The following is a 20,709-nucleotide window of genomic DNA, read 5'->3' on the forward strand; positions in this document are numbered from 1 at the left end:
AATGCAAAGATTGTGCTCCAATAATCACATTATAGTAATGCATAATGTGATTGTATAGCCTAATTAAAGTACAAGCATTGATCTGGCAGAGTTTTGACTTGTTCTGAAGTCTTTCCACTTCAGCATTTATTGTTGAGAGTAGGTGGACAATTTATTCTGAAGCTGTGATTTGATTGTTTATTATAAAATGCAGCACTCAAGCTTTCACTGATGTTATACATATTTATTACACTGCAGTCAGCATCGAGCTGATCAGTCTTCATAGAGGGACCTCGACAGAGAGGATAACGCGAGCACCCGATAATAGGAACAGTTTTTGAGATCAGTTAACAAAAGCTGGCCTTCATCGATTCTTTATTGCACCTTCACCCCTGCAGTGTCTGGGTTCTTCTCTTTCTTGTGTAGAACATGCACTCACACCAACACATGACGGATTCAGTTAGAGTTCACTTTATTTGTAAGCACAGATAGAGCAAGAACAATTATATCATGGTTTGATCATATTTGTGTCCCTTTATGTGCGCTCCAGCTCACTAGTACTACAGCATGATTAGAACCTTGAGGAGATGTAAACTATTTCAGTTAATTAGAGGAATTTACATGAAAGTGTACTTAGACTAAAGGTTATTTAGAAAACAGAGATAAAAGAAAAGTCCAGACTTCTGTCATATGAATTCCATGATGAATCTGCAGGCGGTCAAGCAGAATAAACAGTGGTCTGGTAGGATCAGTAATAACACAATGATATGCAGGAGAAAGCAAATAGAAAATGTCACAGACTATTTTCATACTCTGAGAGACACTTCATTGTTTGATAACATGAGCTGCTGAATAGGTCAATGATATATATCCTCCTTTCTGAAACAAATAACATTTCTCAGCTGATTTTTTTTCCCCAATTTATTTTTTCCACAGACACTGAACAGTTGTACATTTTTCTAAGCATTGTTTTTTGAATCACCGCTGGCTAAGACATAAAGAAATACTGCAGTTCACTTTACAATATTGCATGATTTGATGCCATCATGTGCAAATTTACACAAGGAGAAGGGAGAGCAGGATGGAGAGGAAAACATGATGAAAAGGTGGTTGGATGGATGGATAGATAAAGCAAGGGAAGAGAGTCCAAGAGAGGAGGTTAGAGCTTTACATTATTGTGCAACAGCTAGTCAAATATTCTCACTTGTCTCCATCACTGTCAACAGATTTCAAACACAGAAAGACAAAGCCAGGAGGTACACTGAGGCATGGCAGTGTGCCAGGGAGAGTGAGGTGAAGTATCACTGCTCTAATTATCTATGGCATCACCGCCCGGTATCGATGCATAGCTCAAAAGGTAATGGAGCAAAAACGCAGGAAAGAATCCTGTCAAGTGATAAACTGATGATTCAAATTTGTGCTTGTATCGATGCTGTCTGCTGAGGATGCACAGACGTTTTGTAAGCTGTTGTAAAGTCAGTTCTGGCTCACTGTCCCACTGCATGCTTCACTGTAGTACAAGCAGACTGTGACACGTTCTGTCGACTGTATTAGATATGTGATCTTACTTTCTTCTGCTTGTTCTACTTTCTCTGGTCAGGGTGCTGAACATTCAATTAGGAAAGGTTTAACAAATAAAAGGCCAGCCGCTGACAGTAGAGCTGAAGTGGGTTGAACAAAGTTAGATCTTGAAAGTTTTGTTCAGTATTTAGCTACATGGTCCGACCGCTGAGAGTGGTTTTTAAATTATTATGATAGTTTTACCATGGAGACATATCAACACCAATGTGCTATGTATTTGGTTGGTTTTGATCCAGGCAGCACTCAAAGGCTGGGAGTGTTTGCGTGAATATTTTCTTGGGTGTATGTGTGTGTATGAATAATTCCTTTCATTTAAAATGTGTTTTTATTTTTTTATTTTTTTGGCTCTGGAGGTGCAACATTATAGCGCCTGGCTAACTTTGTCTTAAAATTCGCTTGCACACACACTCCTAGACATTAAGGCTCATTTATGCAAACTCACACACACGCATTAGAAATATAAAGCCGAGTGCTGCTACTGGGAGTCTCCAGAGTCTCTTATTAGTCCGGCTAATTTCACATCATTTGACAGAGAATTAATTCATAAATTAATCAGCTGAGCCTCAGAAAATAACACCACATGCTTCCATTACACCACCATGTAATCCCATTTACACCTAGCACTAAAATCCCCATGCAGACAGAGGACCATTTACCCGAATCTTTGCCTGGTGCTGAAAAGACAGACTGGAACCGCTCCTCTGACAACTTTTCCAACATCACACTATATAAAAGGTGACATTAAAAAGGCTTTACACCTTGTAAATGGTACATCAGATAAAACTGGGCCAACCTACAGCAAGCTTCGAATTAAGAGAGCTGCATTTAAACTAACTGTAACAGAGGTATCCTTAAAAAGACATCTCTAATCCCGTTCTTTGGGTGTTTCCAACATGGCCTACAGCTTCATCTCAACAATGTGTCTACAAGGAGCTTATGCTTTGGGATTATGAAGGCAGGTGTGAATGAGAAACATTTTCAACACCAGTACAGATCTTTCAAAAAATAAACCTTCTTGTATTACTGATACAGTAAGAGAACACATTTTCATCTTGGTGCAACCCGGACATGTCTGGCAGGTAAACTTTGTGTCCCAATCAACCCAAAATGGTGCTACTTGCGTTGTTGTGCTTTACTTATTGTGGAAATATTTTCTAATACAAAAAACTGAATCAGTGTGGATATATTGTGATTTTTTTCCTTTCAATCCTGACTTGACTTCACTGTGATTTCAAAAGAACAATTCCTCACCTAAAAAAAAGTGACCAGTCCAACCAGTGATTAAACATTCTGAGAACGCTCTGTGACTAATGTCAGAGACTGATCATGTATTGCTAAGGCAAGAAAAAAAATATTGTTTTTGTATGAAAAAAAAAACATTTGATAAAACATCCGTGAGTCTAATCCTCTCTGCCTAACCTCGCTGATTACAAAGACAATAAGTAGTCATCAAAATAAAGATTACCTACTCAGTTTGAATATATTAGGTAACATCAACAGCATAGAAATGGAAATTGTGGCTTTGAATTGCAAGTAAATATTAGAACCCTGTTAGTGTTATAGCTCATTTTCTAGTACATCACATTTAAGACTAGCTAGTTAGAAATGGAATGAACCACAATTCAGATATAAAGTGTTTTTCTACTAATCTTCAAAAGCCTGACGGGACATTAAAAGATGTACTCAATGTACCGTCCTTTGACCTCGTCACACCTACAGAATACGTTGCTCACAAGATGGTTAAATGGAGGTCATTGGTGGAACAATTCTATAAGGAATTTTATCATATTAATAAATTATTCAGGATTTTGATATCATCTGCTTTTCATTTTAGTCGCCAGTGTAATCAAACACTCTGTAGTACAAATTGGAGCAAATTTCCCACAGCACTGCCACAGCTGAGATTCACCTTTAAGAAAGAGATTCCTGGTTTTAAATCCCCCGTTCCTCCACCTCAACATGTCCACAATCCGATTGTCACTACTACTTCTCATTACCCTCCCTCCCTCTGCCCTCTGACTCTACTCCTCGATTTCCAGGATCAGGTCGTCTCCCTCCAGGGAGGAGTCAGTCGTCACATGGATTGCCTTTACTGTTCCCGACAAAGGAGAGTTGACCACTGTCTCCATCTTCATGGCCGAGAGGACACACAGAGGCTGACCCTTCTCCACCTGTCATGATTATTAAAAACAGGTCATGGAGCATTTAAAACACCAGTGGAGTGCACAGATCACTGAACAAGCACTTTGGTCAAAGGGTAACAACATAAATTAACACAATGTGTGCAACCAAAAGGCTATTATTCTGGAGTACAAGGATAACTGCAAACAAGGAGTTTACATGTGATCATAAAAAACAACCAGCAACACTTAAAGCACAAGTGTTTACATTTAAAGGGACAGTTCGCCAAATGATAAACGACACAGTTGCTGTCTACAGGCCTGTAACGAGTTAGCTGTCCAGAGAGGTCTGTGCAATAAAGCAGGCTCAACATGCCCAGGGTATCTTTGGTTATCTGGCTTCGCTTACATTAACAAATGAAATCATGCCAAGCTATCACATGACACTAAATCAACACAGAGTATCTTTAAGCATGTTTACGTTATATGGGACCCATCTCAACATGAACAAGTCTTTATACTTATCAGATTAAAATCTTCAAACTGAGTAAACTGTGATATTAGAAAAGTACCAAGCAGCTGAACACAAACTCCGGACTCGATCAGCACAGCTGCATCTTTTAAATACAGGAAGAACTTACATCAAAATAAGGCTCATCATATCATGTTATCATCATTAGTCCACGATAGATTTGTCCTTTAGAACTGCTGTTTATTCCATTAAATGAATTAGATGATCAGATATAACTATTTCAGTTTCAACAATTCATCTCAGCTGCAGCCCCACTGTGATTAAATGGAGCGTTATGAAGCTAATGACATATGAACCTGATTCAATATAACTTAAAGCAGTAGGTATGATTTCAGATGTCATAAGTTGTCCTGTCTCTCTTCCTCCTCGTCTCTCACAGCTAGCTCACAAGGCTCGGTGATCAACACACTGATTGGTCACTGAAAATCTCGAGATAACCCTGGTGTTACCTTGATAACCAACAACCCTGCTTTGTAGTACAGGCCAGAACAATTTCTCTTTGGTCTGACTTAAATGTGCTCACAGCGCTGAGCAAAGATCGGTGTTAGTCATAAAAAGTGACATTAAAGGTCAGTCTTGTCCACAAAATGTTCCCCTATCCTTTCATCACATAGTTACTGATCTTCAATAATACTGTGATCTGCTTCAGATCATTTGTTTTGCATATAATTCTTCAGCACAGCACTGCTTGTGTTCACAGATTTGACAATAGATGTTTGTATTTTTGGTAACAGTCAAACTGATTTGAATTATAGTCTGACAGCATGGATACACTTTCAAATTCAGATGTTATTGACAATACCCAGCTCCACACCTTAACTGCTGGCAAAAATCAGGCAATGCAGGAGGACATTCAAAATCATTATTTTAGTGCTGAATGACTTTCAGGTTTCTTCATATTTCACTCTCAGAGTTAAAATAGGACATGGAAAATAAATCCCCTTTTTCATTTCAAGAAAAGAAGACAGTGGCAATATTATATTTTAAATGAGAGACTAAACATAAACTAAGATTGAGGCATATACTACCTTTGTCGAGTAAGGTTGTTTATTTAAAAAAAAAGTGAACTGGACAGTAAACTAACCTTAGATCCGACTTCCACTTTGACCTCCAGGACTTTTCCAGGCATGGGCGCTCCGACCTGTCCCTTGATAGACTTCTGAGCCTTGGGGTGGAACTTCATTTCCTGGGGGGAGGGACAAGCAGAAATTTCATGCATCCATCTGTCCTGTCACTTATCCGTCCAAGTCATACTCACACACACACCTGCCTCCAATTCTCCTCTCACCTCACCAACCATCCATCCATGGTGTCACTCATGTGCCCTTTGAAACATCCCTCATTGCTGAGATGCCGTCTTCATCTCACAACCATTTGTTTTCAAGTTAAACGTCAGAACAGCTTTTTGTCTAAGATCAGTGTCTTTCAGTCCTCTCTGCCCTTTCTCTGTCTATTTATTATTTCCTGGCAGGCCGACAGTATTTGCCTGAAAGATCCTTTTGATTCTCTAAGACTTGAATCTCATGGTTTTTCTTCAGGTCAGGTCCAAATGTTGAGGAGAGACAGCCTTTGCTTATTTCACACAAATACTAACAGTCTGCTCGATGACACTTTTGAATAAACCTGAGATATGTTTTTACTTGAAATGTTTTATTATTGGTATTATTCTGCTGTGAAATTAAACTCTAGTCTTGTTTGATTAAATGTGGTGATTCCCTGCCATTTTTTCTACACTGTATGAATAAAATGTGCTGTATAAATTAAGTGTAGTGTCTTCTTTTTACCTTCATGGCGACTGTGTCTTTAACCAGCACAGATCTCAGCTGTCCATTCAGCTCAAAGAAGACCTCTCTCTGGCCGGCCTTGTTCAGGTCACCCAGGGCCAGTGCCTTGATGTGCAGCGTTTTCCCTCTCTCCAGCTCCACCTGACATGAAATAAAAGAGAGGAACGGAACAAGTGGGGAGGACAGGAGAAAGAAATTGGAAGAGGAATGAGAGTGGGAAGGAGGAAGAGACAGAAATTAGATTTTGTTAGAAAATTGAAATTAATACATGGGTGCCTAGCTCACAAGTCCAGCTAAAGCAATAAGAAGAGACTGCAGAGCTGAGTGAAATTAAAAAAGTAAAGGTATTGGAGTGAGACAAACACAATGTTTCCTTCCCCTTCTTATTTCTTTTGCCCTCAGGCTCAGTTGGAACGTTTCCCTGCATGCACTTGGTGGAGAGCAGAGGAACATGCTCATTTAGCCTCTGAAATTCAACTGCTTATTAAATAAATCAAATGATGCAGCATCTTGGGTTCTTTTATTGCACTGTATTAACTCTGAGACAGTCTGCAGGTTTGTGTTAAACTCTCTGTAAATCAAGTTTATCTTACGGGACTGTAATGCTCTAAATGGGAAATGTGGCTTTCTTTTATAGGCCCCCCTTTACAGCAGATGTTCTGACCTGTGAGATCAGAAAATAACAGCATTGGGAAGCGTCCACACACAGCCACACTGTAATGTGCTGTCACATCTAACTGGATAGAAAATACAAGTAGGGAAGATTTTCATTTTAACAACACGTACATGCTTATATCATCAACACAGCAGAGTGAGTAATTAGTTTGTTGTGGAGTGATTAAAATACCGTGGATTGATAACATGAGGCCACGTCCATGAAATTTGGATTAAATTAACAGACATATTTGGCTAATTTAAAACATCTGTGTTTGTTCACTTCAGGCACATCGGTATTATTGAAAACAAGTCAGACTTATCAGGTTTCTTTTTTGAAATCAGAGTTTGCCAGTTGTAAAAGTGACTTTGATGTTAACATGGGCGCTATTTACAAATCAGGAACTCATGAGAACTTTATTCTACCATGGAAACGCAACACAAGGACTGGAGAATGAAAAGCACCTACATTTATGTCAGCCGACTTTTATTTTACTTTCTACTGCATTATCTGCTAAGACATCACTAACTGCATTAAAAAAAACATGTAGGTTCTGATGGTTTGGCTCAATGGTTGAAGCAGATTCCATGTAAAGGCTTGTGTCGAAATGACGGTGTAGCCTATGTCCTAGTTCTGCATAGTCCTGTTCCAACGCAGAAACCTGCGCACGTAGCCTGACGTTCGCCTCCTTCAAAATCTAACTACGCATTGGAACGACGCAGACAGCAAACCCTGTGATTAGTCTGCCGAGCAGCATTGTGTTTCCTACATTTACGATATTTCTGGAATTGCCGTACATGGACCGTACATCTGCCATACATCAGCTGTACATTCCCTCTCTTCTCTTCTTTGTAATGATTGCTGTATCTCCAATTTAACATAGTATCCACAGTTCCCTGTGCACATGCAAGCAGAAAATGTAACGGGATTGGAAACCGGTGATCTGACTACTATAGAAATCAGACTGACACCGACATGACGAAACATATGAATGTAGCACTCCTGATCACATTGGCCACTACGGCATAGGGTCAAGGCAGAAGTATAGTATATATAAAGGGGCTTTAGTCCTAATTGCAGCAGTTGCTGGTTCAACTCCTGGCCACAACCCTTTGCTGCATTTCATCTCCCAACTCCACTCCTAACATTTTCTCTTCTTTTTTAAATCTAATAAGATACACAATGTGACTATTTAATGAAGGCAAAAATGCCACAAAGAAAAACTTTTAAATATGAAAAAACAACAATTAACTCGGAGGGCTTGTAATTGAAGGACCAACACTTTTTATACCGATCCTGAAATTCTAAATTGGCAGTAGTATAAAGCATCCCACTAATACAGAGGCATGCTTCTACTCCTAATACTGCCTTTGAATGGCCTGTTTTTGCCTTAAAAAACATAGAAAACAGAAACCTTAGAGTTGGTTGAAAAAGTGTCGTCAGGTTTAGTCTGCACCAAACTTCTACAGACAAATTTCACACAAATAAAGCTTAACAGACACACACACACCAGAGTGTTTTAGACGAATCCAAACAGCATAGAGGTGACAGCAGTCGATTGGTTTTAACAAACAAGAGCTTCAAATTTTTGAGACGCAACTTGGGTTCAGCTGGGTTAACGTAAGAGGCCGTTTGAACTTTATTTTGACATGTTATTGACTGAAAATGGTTTTAAAGGGAAACCATAAAAACAGAGGTTTGTGTAAAGACTTGGGATAAACACTGACTGTACAAGCTTTCCAGCAGACACATCAACTCTGACACCAAAGAGAAGTGCTGAAGACAAAATGACAATCTGAGAGATAAAGACGGAGACAGACATGGTGAAAAAGTGATAAGATGGCAGACTGGATGATATAAAAACATTTCCAGCCCTTAGCAGAGGTGTAAACCATTTGACTTTACCTGACACCTGTAAAAGTGTTGTTTGGAGACAAAGACATTTCTCCCTCTGTGTACCATCACCGGGCAGACGCTCGCCGTCTCATCTCAATTCTGGTCATTTCTGTGCTCTGTCTAGCTCCTCTCTCCCTCGACACAAGCCACTGTACTTCTTCATTTGTCTCACGACTCTTCTGCAATCTCTCATCTTGCCGCTCTGAAAATAGTTTTTTCCATCTTTCCATTTGTCCAACTTCCTGCGTCTGGTTTTCAATCTCTCTGTCAGTCCTACCATGTATCACAGCTTTCCATTTTCTATTGTTATTTTGCCACATATTTCTGGAGCCACTCTGTCTCTCATGCAGTTATTAATTTCACTCATCTGCCTCTTTGCCTCTCTGTTTTTCCTCTGCCGAGTTTCTCCACCTCTTTTCCTCGACCCTTCACACTCATCCTTTTTGTTTCTAACATCACCTCCTCAGCTAAGTCTCCATTGATATTCTAAACTTAGTCTCAGTACAAAGACAAAAATACACGCTGCAGCAGGTATATATTGATCCCAATTTCACTCTTCTATCTCAGGTTGCTCTGGCTCTTTGGATTTTCCCTCTCTCTGTACCTGGTAACAAAACCTTTCTTTGCATGCTTCTTTTTTTTTCTCTGTGTTACTCAATTTTTTATCTCAGTTCTTTCCCCTCCCTCCTGTGTTACACTCCAGCTTGTGCTGTTTTGTCAACTCCCGGCAGCTCTATGAAAAAAACCAAAAGTGCCTTCTCTTTTGGAACCATGTGGCTTCAACACTATCTCTCCTCCCAACTGTTCCCATGAAAAATACAGCATTTGTTTCTTTGATGAGTTGCACACTTTTTATGAATCTTTTGAAGAGGATCTTGTCTGAGATGTAACCGTATGTAAGTGTGCCAGATTTATAAAGAGCTACAAAGACAGCTTAAGTTTCCATATCTAAAACATCACACAGCATTAAGTCCTCCACGTGTAGAAATAAATCTGACATGTTCACACACTAAGCACTTACTACTACCTGCTGTTACTACTAGCATCACATCTCTCATCTCCCCTTTGGTTCACTTCAATAAAGTGCTTATGTTTTGATCCACTTCCAGGTAAAGTACCAGCGCTCATTAAGCCGAGGTTTAAGGCATTCCAGCAGTTATTTCGCCAAATATGTATCTATTAGGATTTTAGGGTGCTAAGATTAAAAGAAAAATCTTCTAACTTTTACAACAGCTTCTGCAACAAAAATCTGACATCTGACTCCTTGCTTACTCAGAGACCAAAGCCTCGCCCCTGTCCCATACCCTCCCATCCTTGCTCCAATTTATACAGCACAGCATGGATCATATAAACAACCTGTGACGACATACTTCTATAATTGGTAAAAACAAAACCTGTGCTGTTTCTTACTTACTTGAAATGATGCTGAACATGTTGTGTAATGTATGTTTTGAATACAGTCAATTAAACCAAGCAAGCAAACAGAGAAATGATTCCTGAAAGTTTAATTTAAACGTTTTTAGATTCTAGAATAGGAATTTGCATGTTTAATGGACTAAATGATCAACCCACTTCATCCTTGCAAGATGGCACCAGAATTACAGGTCGGTTAAACACATTATAATTATTATATTTTCATGACTGTAGGCCTGAAACGCAGATCATATGTTGTGTCTCCGCTGTAGCAGTCACCCGTCACTAACCAGGGCTGTAGCTCTAGGCTGGCTACTGCCATAATGCTCTACTATCTGAACGTAAACAATGACAGATGGTATCTTGTAGCAGAGATAGTTTTATGTTGGCTGTGTAAGGTGTAACTGGTTCTCAACTGGAGCAATGCTTAACCAGGACAGACATGTGGACGTTAACCTGCAATGGGGACCAAAGGCTGGTGGTGCTAGTTCTGCTAATGGTAGCCACACTCAATAAACTATTGACTCTGTGACCCTGTGTTCAGCCATATAAAAGATATTTTGCTCAACTTTGACTGTTTTCTGAGTGTTCTCTCACCTTTAGACTAGTTGGTTAGTCTGGATTTAATATCTGTGTACACAACCAGGAAACGAGTGGCTTGAAACATCGCTGTTCCCTGTTGCATCGCACACAATACAGGAGTATCAACATCACAAGTAGAGAGGTGGTTTCAATGAATGGAAGTTGCTCATTTTTCAAATGTGTACACACTTCTTACTAAAAGCCTGCTTGGAATTGGTTTGTGACAGCGGTCTGGACTTAGCTGCAGTTGTTTACTATACTGACTGAACATGGCAGTGTTTGAATATTCCACTGAGAGTGTGTACATCCCTCAAGTCAACAGATCTGACAGCAGAGTTTGTGGCAAACTACTCTCACTGAAGTTAGGGACTGCAGGCTGCTCGGATAAACATTTATCTATGAAACATCAAGTCAGAGCGGAGAAACGATTTTTGAAAATGAAGGGTGAGTGCTCTGCATCGACTCTCTGGTGCTCCCAGATCATCACTGGGTGAGGTAATAAAAGGATGCATGTTATTAAACTCAGTATTATCCCCCTACGTGTGCACAGTAGTTAAAAAATGTAATGAAATTAAAGTCAGGACAATTTTGTCATACTAAAACAATCATCCAACCTCCTCGGGTTTTGGTTTCCTGTTACTAGGTTTGCAATGAAATCTCTTGTGCTTTATGTGTTTTCCAAACCTCACATCTCAGAGATGAGACTGCTGTTATCTCCCCTATGAAGCCCGCACAGGCTGTCTGCATGTTTTCAGGGAGCACCCTCAAGCACAAATCTTTTCCTGTCCGATTTTAAATGCTTCCCCTGTTGCTGCTACAGTACCTCTGACTCAAACTATCTGCCTCACATCATGTCTGTGATACGACTTTATGAATGACTTGTGCTGCTTCGGAGAGAGTAATGAGATCACTGCAGTAACCAGGGCTCCATGTGTTTGTGCCAGTGAACATTTGCTCTGACAGGGTGTGTATGACTGGGTCCATGTTTGCGAAAGTCTGTGTTTATATTTCCATCAAACATGATTAATACCAATCTGAGTCATCAGCCCCAGCCAGATAGGTCTGCAGTGTATATGTGTGGGTGAATGACAGCGATGGACAGAGCTGTCACCCATGTGTAGGTGTATGTTTGTGTACAGTAATGCACTCTAAATTGACATCTGATGTTATTTCATGAACTGCACAAAACAACTTCAGAAACACAGATCTAAGTGTGCTCTGACCAACTTAACATGACTCAAGTTTGTCTGAAATTAACTCAAAGAGGAAATATTGATACAACTCAGAATCTAGACGGACTAATTAGAGACAAAATTAATATAAGAGGGAGAAACTGGAGTGGTTGTGTCCTCCCACCACATTCACAACACAAAGAGAAATCTTCTAGGCTCGTTGTTCATTCTTAGGCAGATAGCACTCTCATACTGGATTACCAACAGGCTTGGAAATGAAGTGCTAAACAATAGCAGCTGATTACTGTGAAAGCCTTTGTATCTACTTCCCACATCAGCAACAACTCAGGGCTTTAGGTCGAGCTCGGCGCTCAGGAAGATTTGGTGCTTCAATGTGTTTTGATCAGGATCCCCACTGTGTGCCTCGCACACTCGCTGCGCTCATAAACAGCTTTTGTTATAAATTTACAGGTAATAGTACCATTGAGCTGCAAAGGTCATCAGTAATGGACAGTTGCTGTATTTGCTGCTGTCACTGTGGATTTACCGCAAACTCCCACAAAGGCTCTCAGAGCTCAAAGGCTTTTCTTCTCACTCATCATCCAAAGATCATCTATTTCAGACGACAGATCGTTAAGCAGAAAAAGACATTCACTTCTTGGGTTAATTATTTAACAGCTACCCTTTCAATTTGAATCTCTTAGATTAATCCTCTATACAATAATGTAAACAATTATTTTTTTTCCATCTATGTCATATGCAGGTATGTGTTTATACAGTGGCTAGTACGACAAAGCAGCATACACATGTATTTACCATAGAAGAGCATAACTAAGCTTCACACTGTAAATGGAAGACTGTGGGGGGTTAACATGCTGGGATAAAAAGACTGTATTTATAAACCCTTTACTCTAATCCTAAGTGGACCATATAAAGAGCTTTACATTACATGTTACATTCACACCAACAAATATACACACAGCTACTCTATGATTACATGTAACAGTGCATCAAACAATGTAATTAATTCAGAAGACTACCATCAAATGTTCAGCGGAACTGATGAAAGCAAAAAGCAATAAAATAGAACATGCTGTTTAACACCTCTGATCCTGGTCAGGCCAGAAGACTTAATTCACATCAGCTGCAATGATGCTGCTCCATCTTCTTGCCTAACACCTGAATGAGTCACTTGAGGCCTCTTTCACACTCTGACACATGACTGAAGTGTTCTTGAAATTGAGTTTGCACAGGTGCAACATGAGTGAGACTAATTGATAATCAGGGTGTTGCATTTTGAAGGCCAGTGCTTCCAGGGGAACAAAGTGTGCCAAAGAATACAATTTGTGTTCAGAGATTTGCAAATCCTTGAATTAGAATGATGTTTGAGTGATAACAATACAACTGTTCTTAGAGTTTAGCAGTTTGGAGTCATGATTTTGATACATGAGCTTCAGGTTTTCAGAAATGTGTGCATAGTTCCATTTCTAGTGTGTATACAATTAGATAAAATAGTAACTAATCCAGCTCATACATCACTCGCACAGCCACCGTGACAATTTGGGGTGAAGTATCTTACCGAAGGACACTTCGGCATGTGGACTGTGAGACCAGTTAACCAACCTTCCAACTGAAAGGTGACCACACTGAGCCACAGCTGCGTCTGTGCTATCCTGCCTCTGATCACAATGCGCTATTCACTTTCCTCAGGCCTCTTCTGTACAATAAAGCTCACGGTTTTAATTTTACAATGCAATCAGCATCACAGAAGTTGTCACACATTAGTGCCAAAACAAGTGTGATTCTTTGAAGGAGTAATAATCACTATTTCTGCTGGTCCTGCATCAGACTGACACACACACACAGCGCCCACACTACCCGTCTGTGCATTTGACATCAGCTGTTTGCTTCTGATTTGATCTTAAAAGGTTGCAGCAGCCACCGCCTTTCACTTGGCCTGGAGTCAACCTGCCTCCAACATTTTCAAAACCAACTTTGAAGTCATGTGTTTCACATTTGCTCTCCTCTTATTTATTTAGATAGTTATTTTATAAAACAGAAGCTCAGCTATGATATACTGATGCAATATACATCCTCCAGCATAGTCCTATTCCTGGAAGAAACAAAACAAATGCTTCTTCACACTGCACCGACACTTAATACATCTCTTTCAAGAACTTTATCAGAAAAACAAAGTTTAAGGAAAACAGATATACCTCCAGGATGCCTGTGAACATGACCGGTGACAATGATTGTGATTAAAACTGACAACATCTAGATTGCTTACAGGAGCTTTCCTCCTCCCTTGAGGAATTCTACACAGTCAAAGAAAGAAAACAACCAACAGAAACCACCAGCTGCATATGACAGGTCACTTTTTTGACGTGTTTTCATTCCATCTCTCGCCTGGTGCCACTAATCGGACCTGATCTGGTGGGAATACCCATTGTCATGACAACGGGGGGAGAAGTTTGTTTCTTTGGTGATGGATGATGCTGAGCACAAAGCAGAGTGTGTGAAAGTTCTAAAAATACAGCAGCTGTGACAGACTGGAGATTAGAGCAACAGCAGCAGGGGGAGGTGAACTCTAGGTAGACATTACCAAAAAAACAACAGTGTTACGTCTGGGAAATGTTTGAATGGCAAGTTTTTCTATGCAGAGAATAAACGGAGTAACTGGAAGCTAAAACAGGTTAAACTCACGGTTTCTCATTCCAGAAAGGGACGGTTCTTAGGAAGGGCATCATACCATTAATCCTGCTCTACAGCTGCAGCTTTTAAGGGAGTGTGTCTGTTCCCACAGACCTATGTGTTCCCACAGACCTATGTGTTCCCACAGATCTATGTGTTCCCACAGACCTATGTACCCACAGCCCTATGTGTTCCCACAGACCTATGTGTTCCCACAGACCTATGTGTTCCCACAGACCTATGTGTTCCCACAGACCTATGTACCCACAGCCCTATGTGTTCCCACAGACCTATGTGTTCCCACAGACCTATGTTCCCACAGCCCTATGTGTTCCCACAGCCCTATGTGTTCCCACAGACCTATGTTTTCACAACCCTATGTGTTCCCACAGACCTATGTGTTCCAACAGCCCTATGTTGTCTTCCCACAGACTTATGTTCCCACAGCCCTATGTGTTCCCACAGCCCTATGTGTTCCCACAGCCCTATGTGTTCCAACAGCCCTATGTTTCCACATTTCGGCATCTGTAAGCTCTGCTTCGGCCGAAACCCTTTTCGATCAGCCTTTTAAATTTTTTCTTGTAATGATTGTGATTGTGACAATTTCTGCTGCTTCTGATTTAAATAACACTACTCATTTATTCATTCATTCATTCATTCATTCATTCATTCATTTACTATAAAGTGCTTTCAAAAATCTTGTTGGAGGATAGGGCTTAAATTGAAGGGAAATGTAAGAACACAAGACCTAATTTTGAAAATGTCCTAGAAATGTGCCCCCGCTTTTAAAGTGTTCTGATGGTTATACAACTATTTGTCTTTGGACAATTTGTGAATTCAATTTAAAAACATGTATTCAAGCCAAACACCCAGTGTTTTGTATGGATTTGAAAAAAAAGAAAAATAAATTGATGAAGATACTAAAAAACCTAAAAAGCCTTAATGGAAATATTGTACGAATTTATTCTAATCAGTGGTTGGTGGTCTGACTGTGGGTTTCCTGTCAGATATCTAGAGATTGCGTTGAAGCATGCACACCCTGGGGCGATTAACAAGAGAAGCTGGGCGGGGGTCTGCACATCTTCTTGTTCAGTGTGAGATCAGCTAATTCAATGCAGCTCCTGATTCTTTGACAATACAGCAGCAGAGCAATGGGGCTCCCTGTGTCCCTCAAATTAAAAAAAATCTATTAAGAGCAGCCTGGAAGCATTTTGTTGCAGTGGAATGAAAGAGTAATTAAACATGGCTGCCTTTGGCCACTCTGAATCACTGTCAGTCCAATCTGTGTTTGATACTGATAATAACAGAACCAAAAGAAAATATTGAAAAGAGAGGGATAATAAAGGACAGAATGATGTACAATGAATGATGTGTGTCAGGGCTTTAACATGATTACAATTGAAATTAAAGGGACTAAATGAAGGGGCAGGAATGATGCAGTGAGAAAGCTAACAGTTGGCTATTCCCTTTAATGTTGTAATGCTAGTGTTATTTAATTTAAAATGGGCTCTTTAAGGAATAACACGAGATTCACCTCCCCATGTAGTAGCATATCCGTTTTTAACACAATATTTCAGAAAATGTAAATATCTCAAAAGGTGTTTTTAAACTTCTTACATTATGATTAAGTTTTAGTGTTTCAGGCTTTAAAAAGCTCTCATATCTTCATCCTATGGTCGAGAGAAAAGAACTGTGAACAAAGCAGGAAATCTTCTTTTAAATGTAAATAGAAACAGGTGGGCTGTACACCTGCTTCATTTCAACACAACATGGTTTGGTTGGCTTTAGCAGGAAAACAGTTTGAAGTTATATCTTTCATTAGTCCTGTTCTGAGCTAACATACTGATTTAAGAAGTTGAACTATGCTTCACAAGTAAAAGTCAGAGAGACCTGGATTCCGCCATCTTTTACTAAAGATGCATCAAACTCTCATTTATATAATTTACATACTTAACCACAGATACAGGTTGTCACAACACCAGAATTTAACTTTGATAACAAACTTCAAGATATTTAAGAGAGAAAAGTAATCTACAGTCAGACTGCAAGTTCTAAACTGGATTTTAGCCCAATGCCCTGCCTTTATGATGTGTCGTCGAGGGAGTACCACAACAGACTGAAATAAAAATAAATGCTGGCAAGAAGTAGCAGTCACACTTCAGCACCCAGGTGAGTAACTGCTGTAAGCATTTCTGGGTGCCTTCTGGTCCAGACACTTTTTCTTCCAGTGTCATCATGTTGGTTGTTATGATTGGTCGGGTATCATCCCGTCTGACATGTTTGTCAGTAGAGTCACAAAAGCAACTTATGGCTCTGTGATCGGCCAATCTGACACACTGACTATCGTAACAGAAAAAAAGACTACCAACAAATGACTGTAATGCTAACTGTGATGATAAGTATGATTTTCCTCAAAGGTAATGTATAGACCTGGGGCGACAGTTTGATTCAGTGGACAAATTGTATAAAACATAGTTATATACAGACCACCAATAAAATATTCCCTAGAACATTAAACTGACAATATAGTATAAATGTGTGGCTGGGTTTACAGATGCAAAAAGGCTGCTCTTGCATCCAAAGTGCAGTGGTATGAAGCTCACTGTCAACAGTCTGCAGGTAAGGACTAATAGAAAACACAAAGGGACCTGGTGGCATCGCTCTCTCTTCCCCCTGCTCATAACTTGTGCCTCTTTGACACTTTACAGGATCTGACAAAACACTGTTATTTGACAACCTATGAATGAGAACATTGAGCCGTGTGGTGGCTGTGTATGTGAGAGAGAGCAGAGCAGAGAGGACACACCAGGAAGGGTGAAACATGGCTTTGGCTGCAATGAAGACAAAATCCAGCACCTTCCTGCGGGGTTGTGTGGAGGTGTTAAATAAGTTCTTTAAAACGTAACTGCTGTGAAACAATAACATCTCCTTTAACTGGTGTAACAGCTTTGTTTTAAGCCGCTTTGGTTTGAAATAAGTATGTAGGTCTAATTTTCCATAAGATTTGATGATATTTGATAATGGGAAAATAACAGTGATTGTGTTATTATAAATTCCTTGGTGTTGAAAAGTATGTAGGAATCAGAAATATAGACCATTTTACTACAGATTTCTCCTAACTTAATTTTACGAGATCACTTTCATCACCATTTCTCATCAAGACAACCAACATCATGCCTCCTCTCCTCATATCATGCCGCCCTCACATCCCGCTGTTTAAAGGAACATTTCCCTAAAGTCACTCCGACCACTCCGTCTCTCAAAAACACACACACTGAACCCCATACAAGGTCACAACAGAGCTGCAGTCAAAAACATGTCACAGCCATCTTCTCTGACCTGTGTCACCTGTCCCGTACTGCCGCCATCTGCTCACAGGTGCGCTGTCCCAATGGTGTTCCCCTTACAGCATCACCACCCGTACACTACACATCACTGCTGCTCTGCTTTATCCAATAAAGCTATGAATCTAATGGGAATCTCTTTTTATCCTTCACCATTTGTCAATGTCTATCAAGTGATAAAGAAACAGATCATTCCCCCTGTTCTGAAAATCCTCACTAAGCTAATGTAAAAGTTAAGAAAAAGTTGATTTTTTCCACAGCTTTGAAAAAATCAGCCTCAAGTTTGAATCTCCAAACCAAGAAACATATTTTGCGTGATGGCATCCTGAGTGACAGCCTCCTCAGCAGCAAAAGCAAACTTTCCCTTTGAACTGACGTCTGATTCTGACATCTGTCGCCAAGGTTACCGTAGGTTGTCTCTACACTCTCTTTGGAATTCACTCTTCAAATCTGGACTTGAACAATCACTCGCACTTGAGTTTTGCTCATCAAAGCCGTTACTGCTGTCATTCGCCTCAAATGTTTTCTGTTTGTGCTGAACTTTCTAGATAAAAACCAGCGTCTTCAAACCTGCTGTCTCTTGTTCTGAGACTAACTTTCAATCAGCTCCACAGGCATCTTGAAACATTTCTCCTGACTGTCTATTCACGCATATTAAAACCAATTGGCAGCCTGCTGATTCTGCTTTGTAACATTTTGGAGCTGACAGGAAATTATAACTTAGAAGAATGTTCCCCAGGAACATTTCAGTTTCAGATTTTGTGTCTTTGCAGTCACAAGTGACAGCCAGTTATTATATCCAAAAGACTGATACATTCCTGGGCCCCACTAATGAAATTGCATGCAAAGCAATCCAACTCCTTTGTTTTGTTACTTCATTGGCCTGCTTTGTTCTTCTGCTCCCTGATGGAGAATAAACGGATGAAACGAGCTTCAGAAATCTCTAACTGATATATTTTGGTCTGAGATATTGGCCCTCAGCGTCTTTCACTCGGCTGCTCCCAAACACCATACAACAAAATTAATCTGTTATTTCTGTGCGTGCTGGAAGGCCAATGTGATGGCCGGAGGGATCAGAAATGCTGTTTGTTGCTCCCCTGATAAAGTGTTAACATCTCTGTCCTCCCTGCTGTGTTATCAGCACTTCACTGTGACTCTGCAGCACACTGCATCACACCTCACTGTCTGCACTGATGGAAAAATCATTTCCTGCTGATAAAGTCTGGTCTGCATGGAACTGCTATTACATTGGAATTAATTAGGAAGCAAAGTGGATTATTACTTAAATGAATATTAAATGTTTTATCATGGAACTAGTGTGGATAATTGAATGATAACACCTTTTATCACACCGTGTCTGTAAATAGAACAGATCCCTATAGCTCAAGGATTTGAGTCATTTTTAAAATCACTTCAGGTTACAATTCTCTTAAAAGTGTTTAAAATTCAGAGACTCTGCTGCATTTGTGTTTTAGTCTGGGGCAAGCAAACTAAAGGGAAATGGCTTCCACAACATGAAGTCATCTTTATCTAGGGCTAATCTGGTTATTTAGAATTTCGCTTCCATTAAAACATATGCACAAGAACAAATGTAAACTTGGGCAAGAGAAGGTCAAAATATGTGCTGCAAAGGCAAACATATTCAGATTTTAAGTGCCTGATCAAATGTAGGTAAAGCACCCAGACACTGGATCCCACACTTCCTAAAATACAGTTTGCAGACCTTTTCTCTCTCGAAAATATCATTCTCTTTACTTTCTATAATTCTATCAAATTAAAATGTATGTCCCTCTTTAAAATGCTGGTGTAAGTTGTGTACCTCAAACTCCTCTGCGATCTTGGGTCCATCCAGGAACAGTCTGGTGTTGAGACAATCCACTGGACCAAAGTTAGCTGGGTAGAGAGAAACAGACATGAGTAAGTATGTCTATGTTTGCAACATTGCTTTCAGATTAAAAGTTTAGCTCTTGATGTAGTCAAATAACTAGAACCATGATTATCCCAAAGTCCAATTTCTTAAATTTACATTTTCACAGATGCTGGGAACAAGTTTATACAAGTATAACACTAGTAAAGAGAAGTGCTTAAAGGTACAGGGTGTAGAAATGGGAATATTTAGCGATATCTAGCGGCCAGATTCTAGATAAAAACACTCTCATGCCCATCCCTCCTGTCAGTGGAGCACTTGCGGCCTTTCATGTGATGCATGTGAAGTAAGTTTTGGCAAGTTTGAAAAAAAGTTTGTCAATAAAATTTCTTTTGCACACCACAACTATTTTCTTCTTCCATCTGGTGCATTTCCCAAGTCTGTTCTGCTAAATGCTGCTAATTACGACACTGTACCTTTGAATCTGAAAGGAAAGGGAAACCAAATTCGATACAGGGCTGGTTTATTTTGTAGGACTTTAAATTTGATACCAGAAATATAATTAGTAAAGACTTAGGGTTCAGTTCATGTTTGGGAGTATGTTCAGCCTTTAGCTAAAGCAGTGAAGAAACGACAGCTCATTAAAGCTCCTTGGGAAAAAAAAAAGCCCTTCCAGTTTCATGCAAACACTTCCGCAGTCCTCAAATCAGCAATTAAAATTGTGTTAATCCAGTTAGCTCTGTGTTTCTGTAACTACTTTAAACAACTTCAATTCAAGTTGGAAAATTTGACTCCTCTTGAAGGCATCGTATTAACTTTACATCATCAGTCCTCTTAAGCCTGCATCTAACTGAATACATTTCAAACTTCAGAATGACATGCAGGGATTCTGGGTTTCAGCTACACTCTCTCCCTGATACTGAAGCTCTGGGTTGTTCTCTAATATGTGAGACTTGTGAACAAGCAAATACAACAATCAAACACATTCCCACAAAATAATCTGACCTTTGTAAAACCCTTAATAATGAGGGTTTCTGACTGAGGGTTGCCTGCTAATTTCAAGCCCCAGTAATAATACAAATGAGAAGGAGAG

At 39.8% G+C, this 20,709-nt stretch overlaps 1 protein-coding gene across 1 annotated transcript in view; it reads right to left on the reverse strand.

Annotated features, from left to right (window-relative positions):
- Positions 1-434: 434 nt before the first annotated feature.
- Positions 435-20,709, reverse strand: part of LOC117807144 (pyruvate carboxylase, mitochondrial-like) — a 408,892-nt gene continuing 388,617 nt past the window's right edge. Inside the window, exons 24-27 of the mRNA XM_034676222.1 lie at positions 19,569-19,642; positions 5,997-6,137; positions 5,297-5,398; positions 435-3,731 (exon numbers count right to left, since the gene is read on the reverse strand). Coding sequence (XP_034532113.1) covers positions 3,582-3,731; positions 5,297-5,398; positions 5,997-6,137; positions 19,569-19,642 — 467 coding nt within the window. The 3' untranslated portion in view covers positions 435-3,581. The remainder of the gene's footprint in view (positions 3,732-5,296; positions 5,399-5,996; positions 6,138-19,568; positions 19,643-20,709) is intronic.

The sequence above is a fragment of the Notolabrus celidotus genome, chromosome 23 (genome assembly GCF_009762535.1).
Source record: "Notolabrus celidotus isolate fNotCel1 chromosome 23, fNotCel1.pri, whole genome shotgun sequence".
NCBI classification, from domain to species: domain Eukaryota; kingdom Metazoa; phylum Chordata; class Actinopteri; order Labriformes; family Labridae; genus Notolabrus; species Notolabrus celidotus.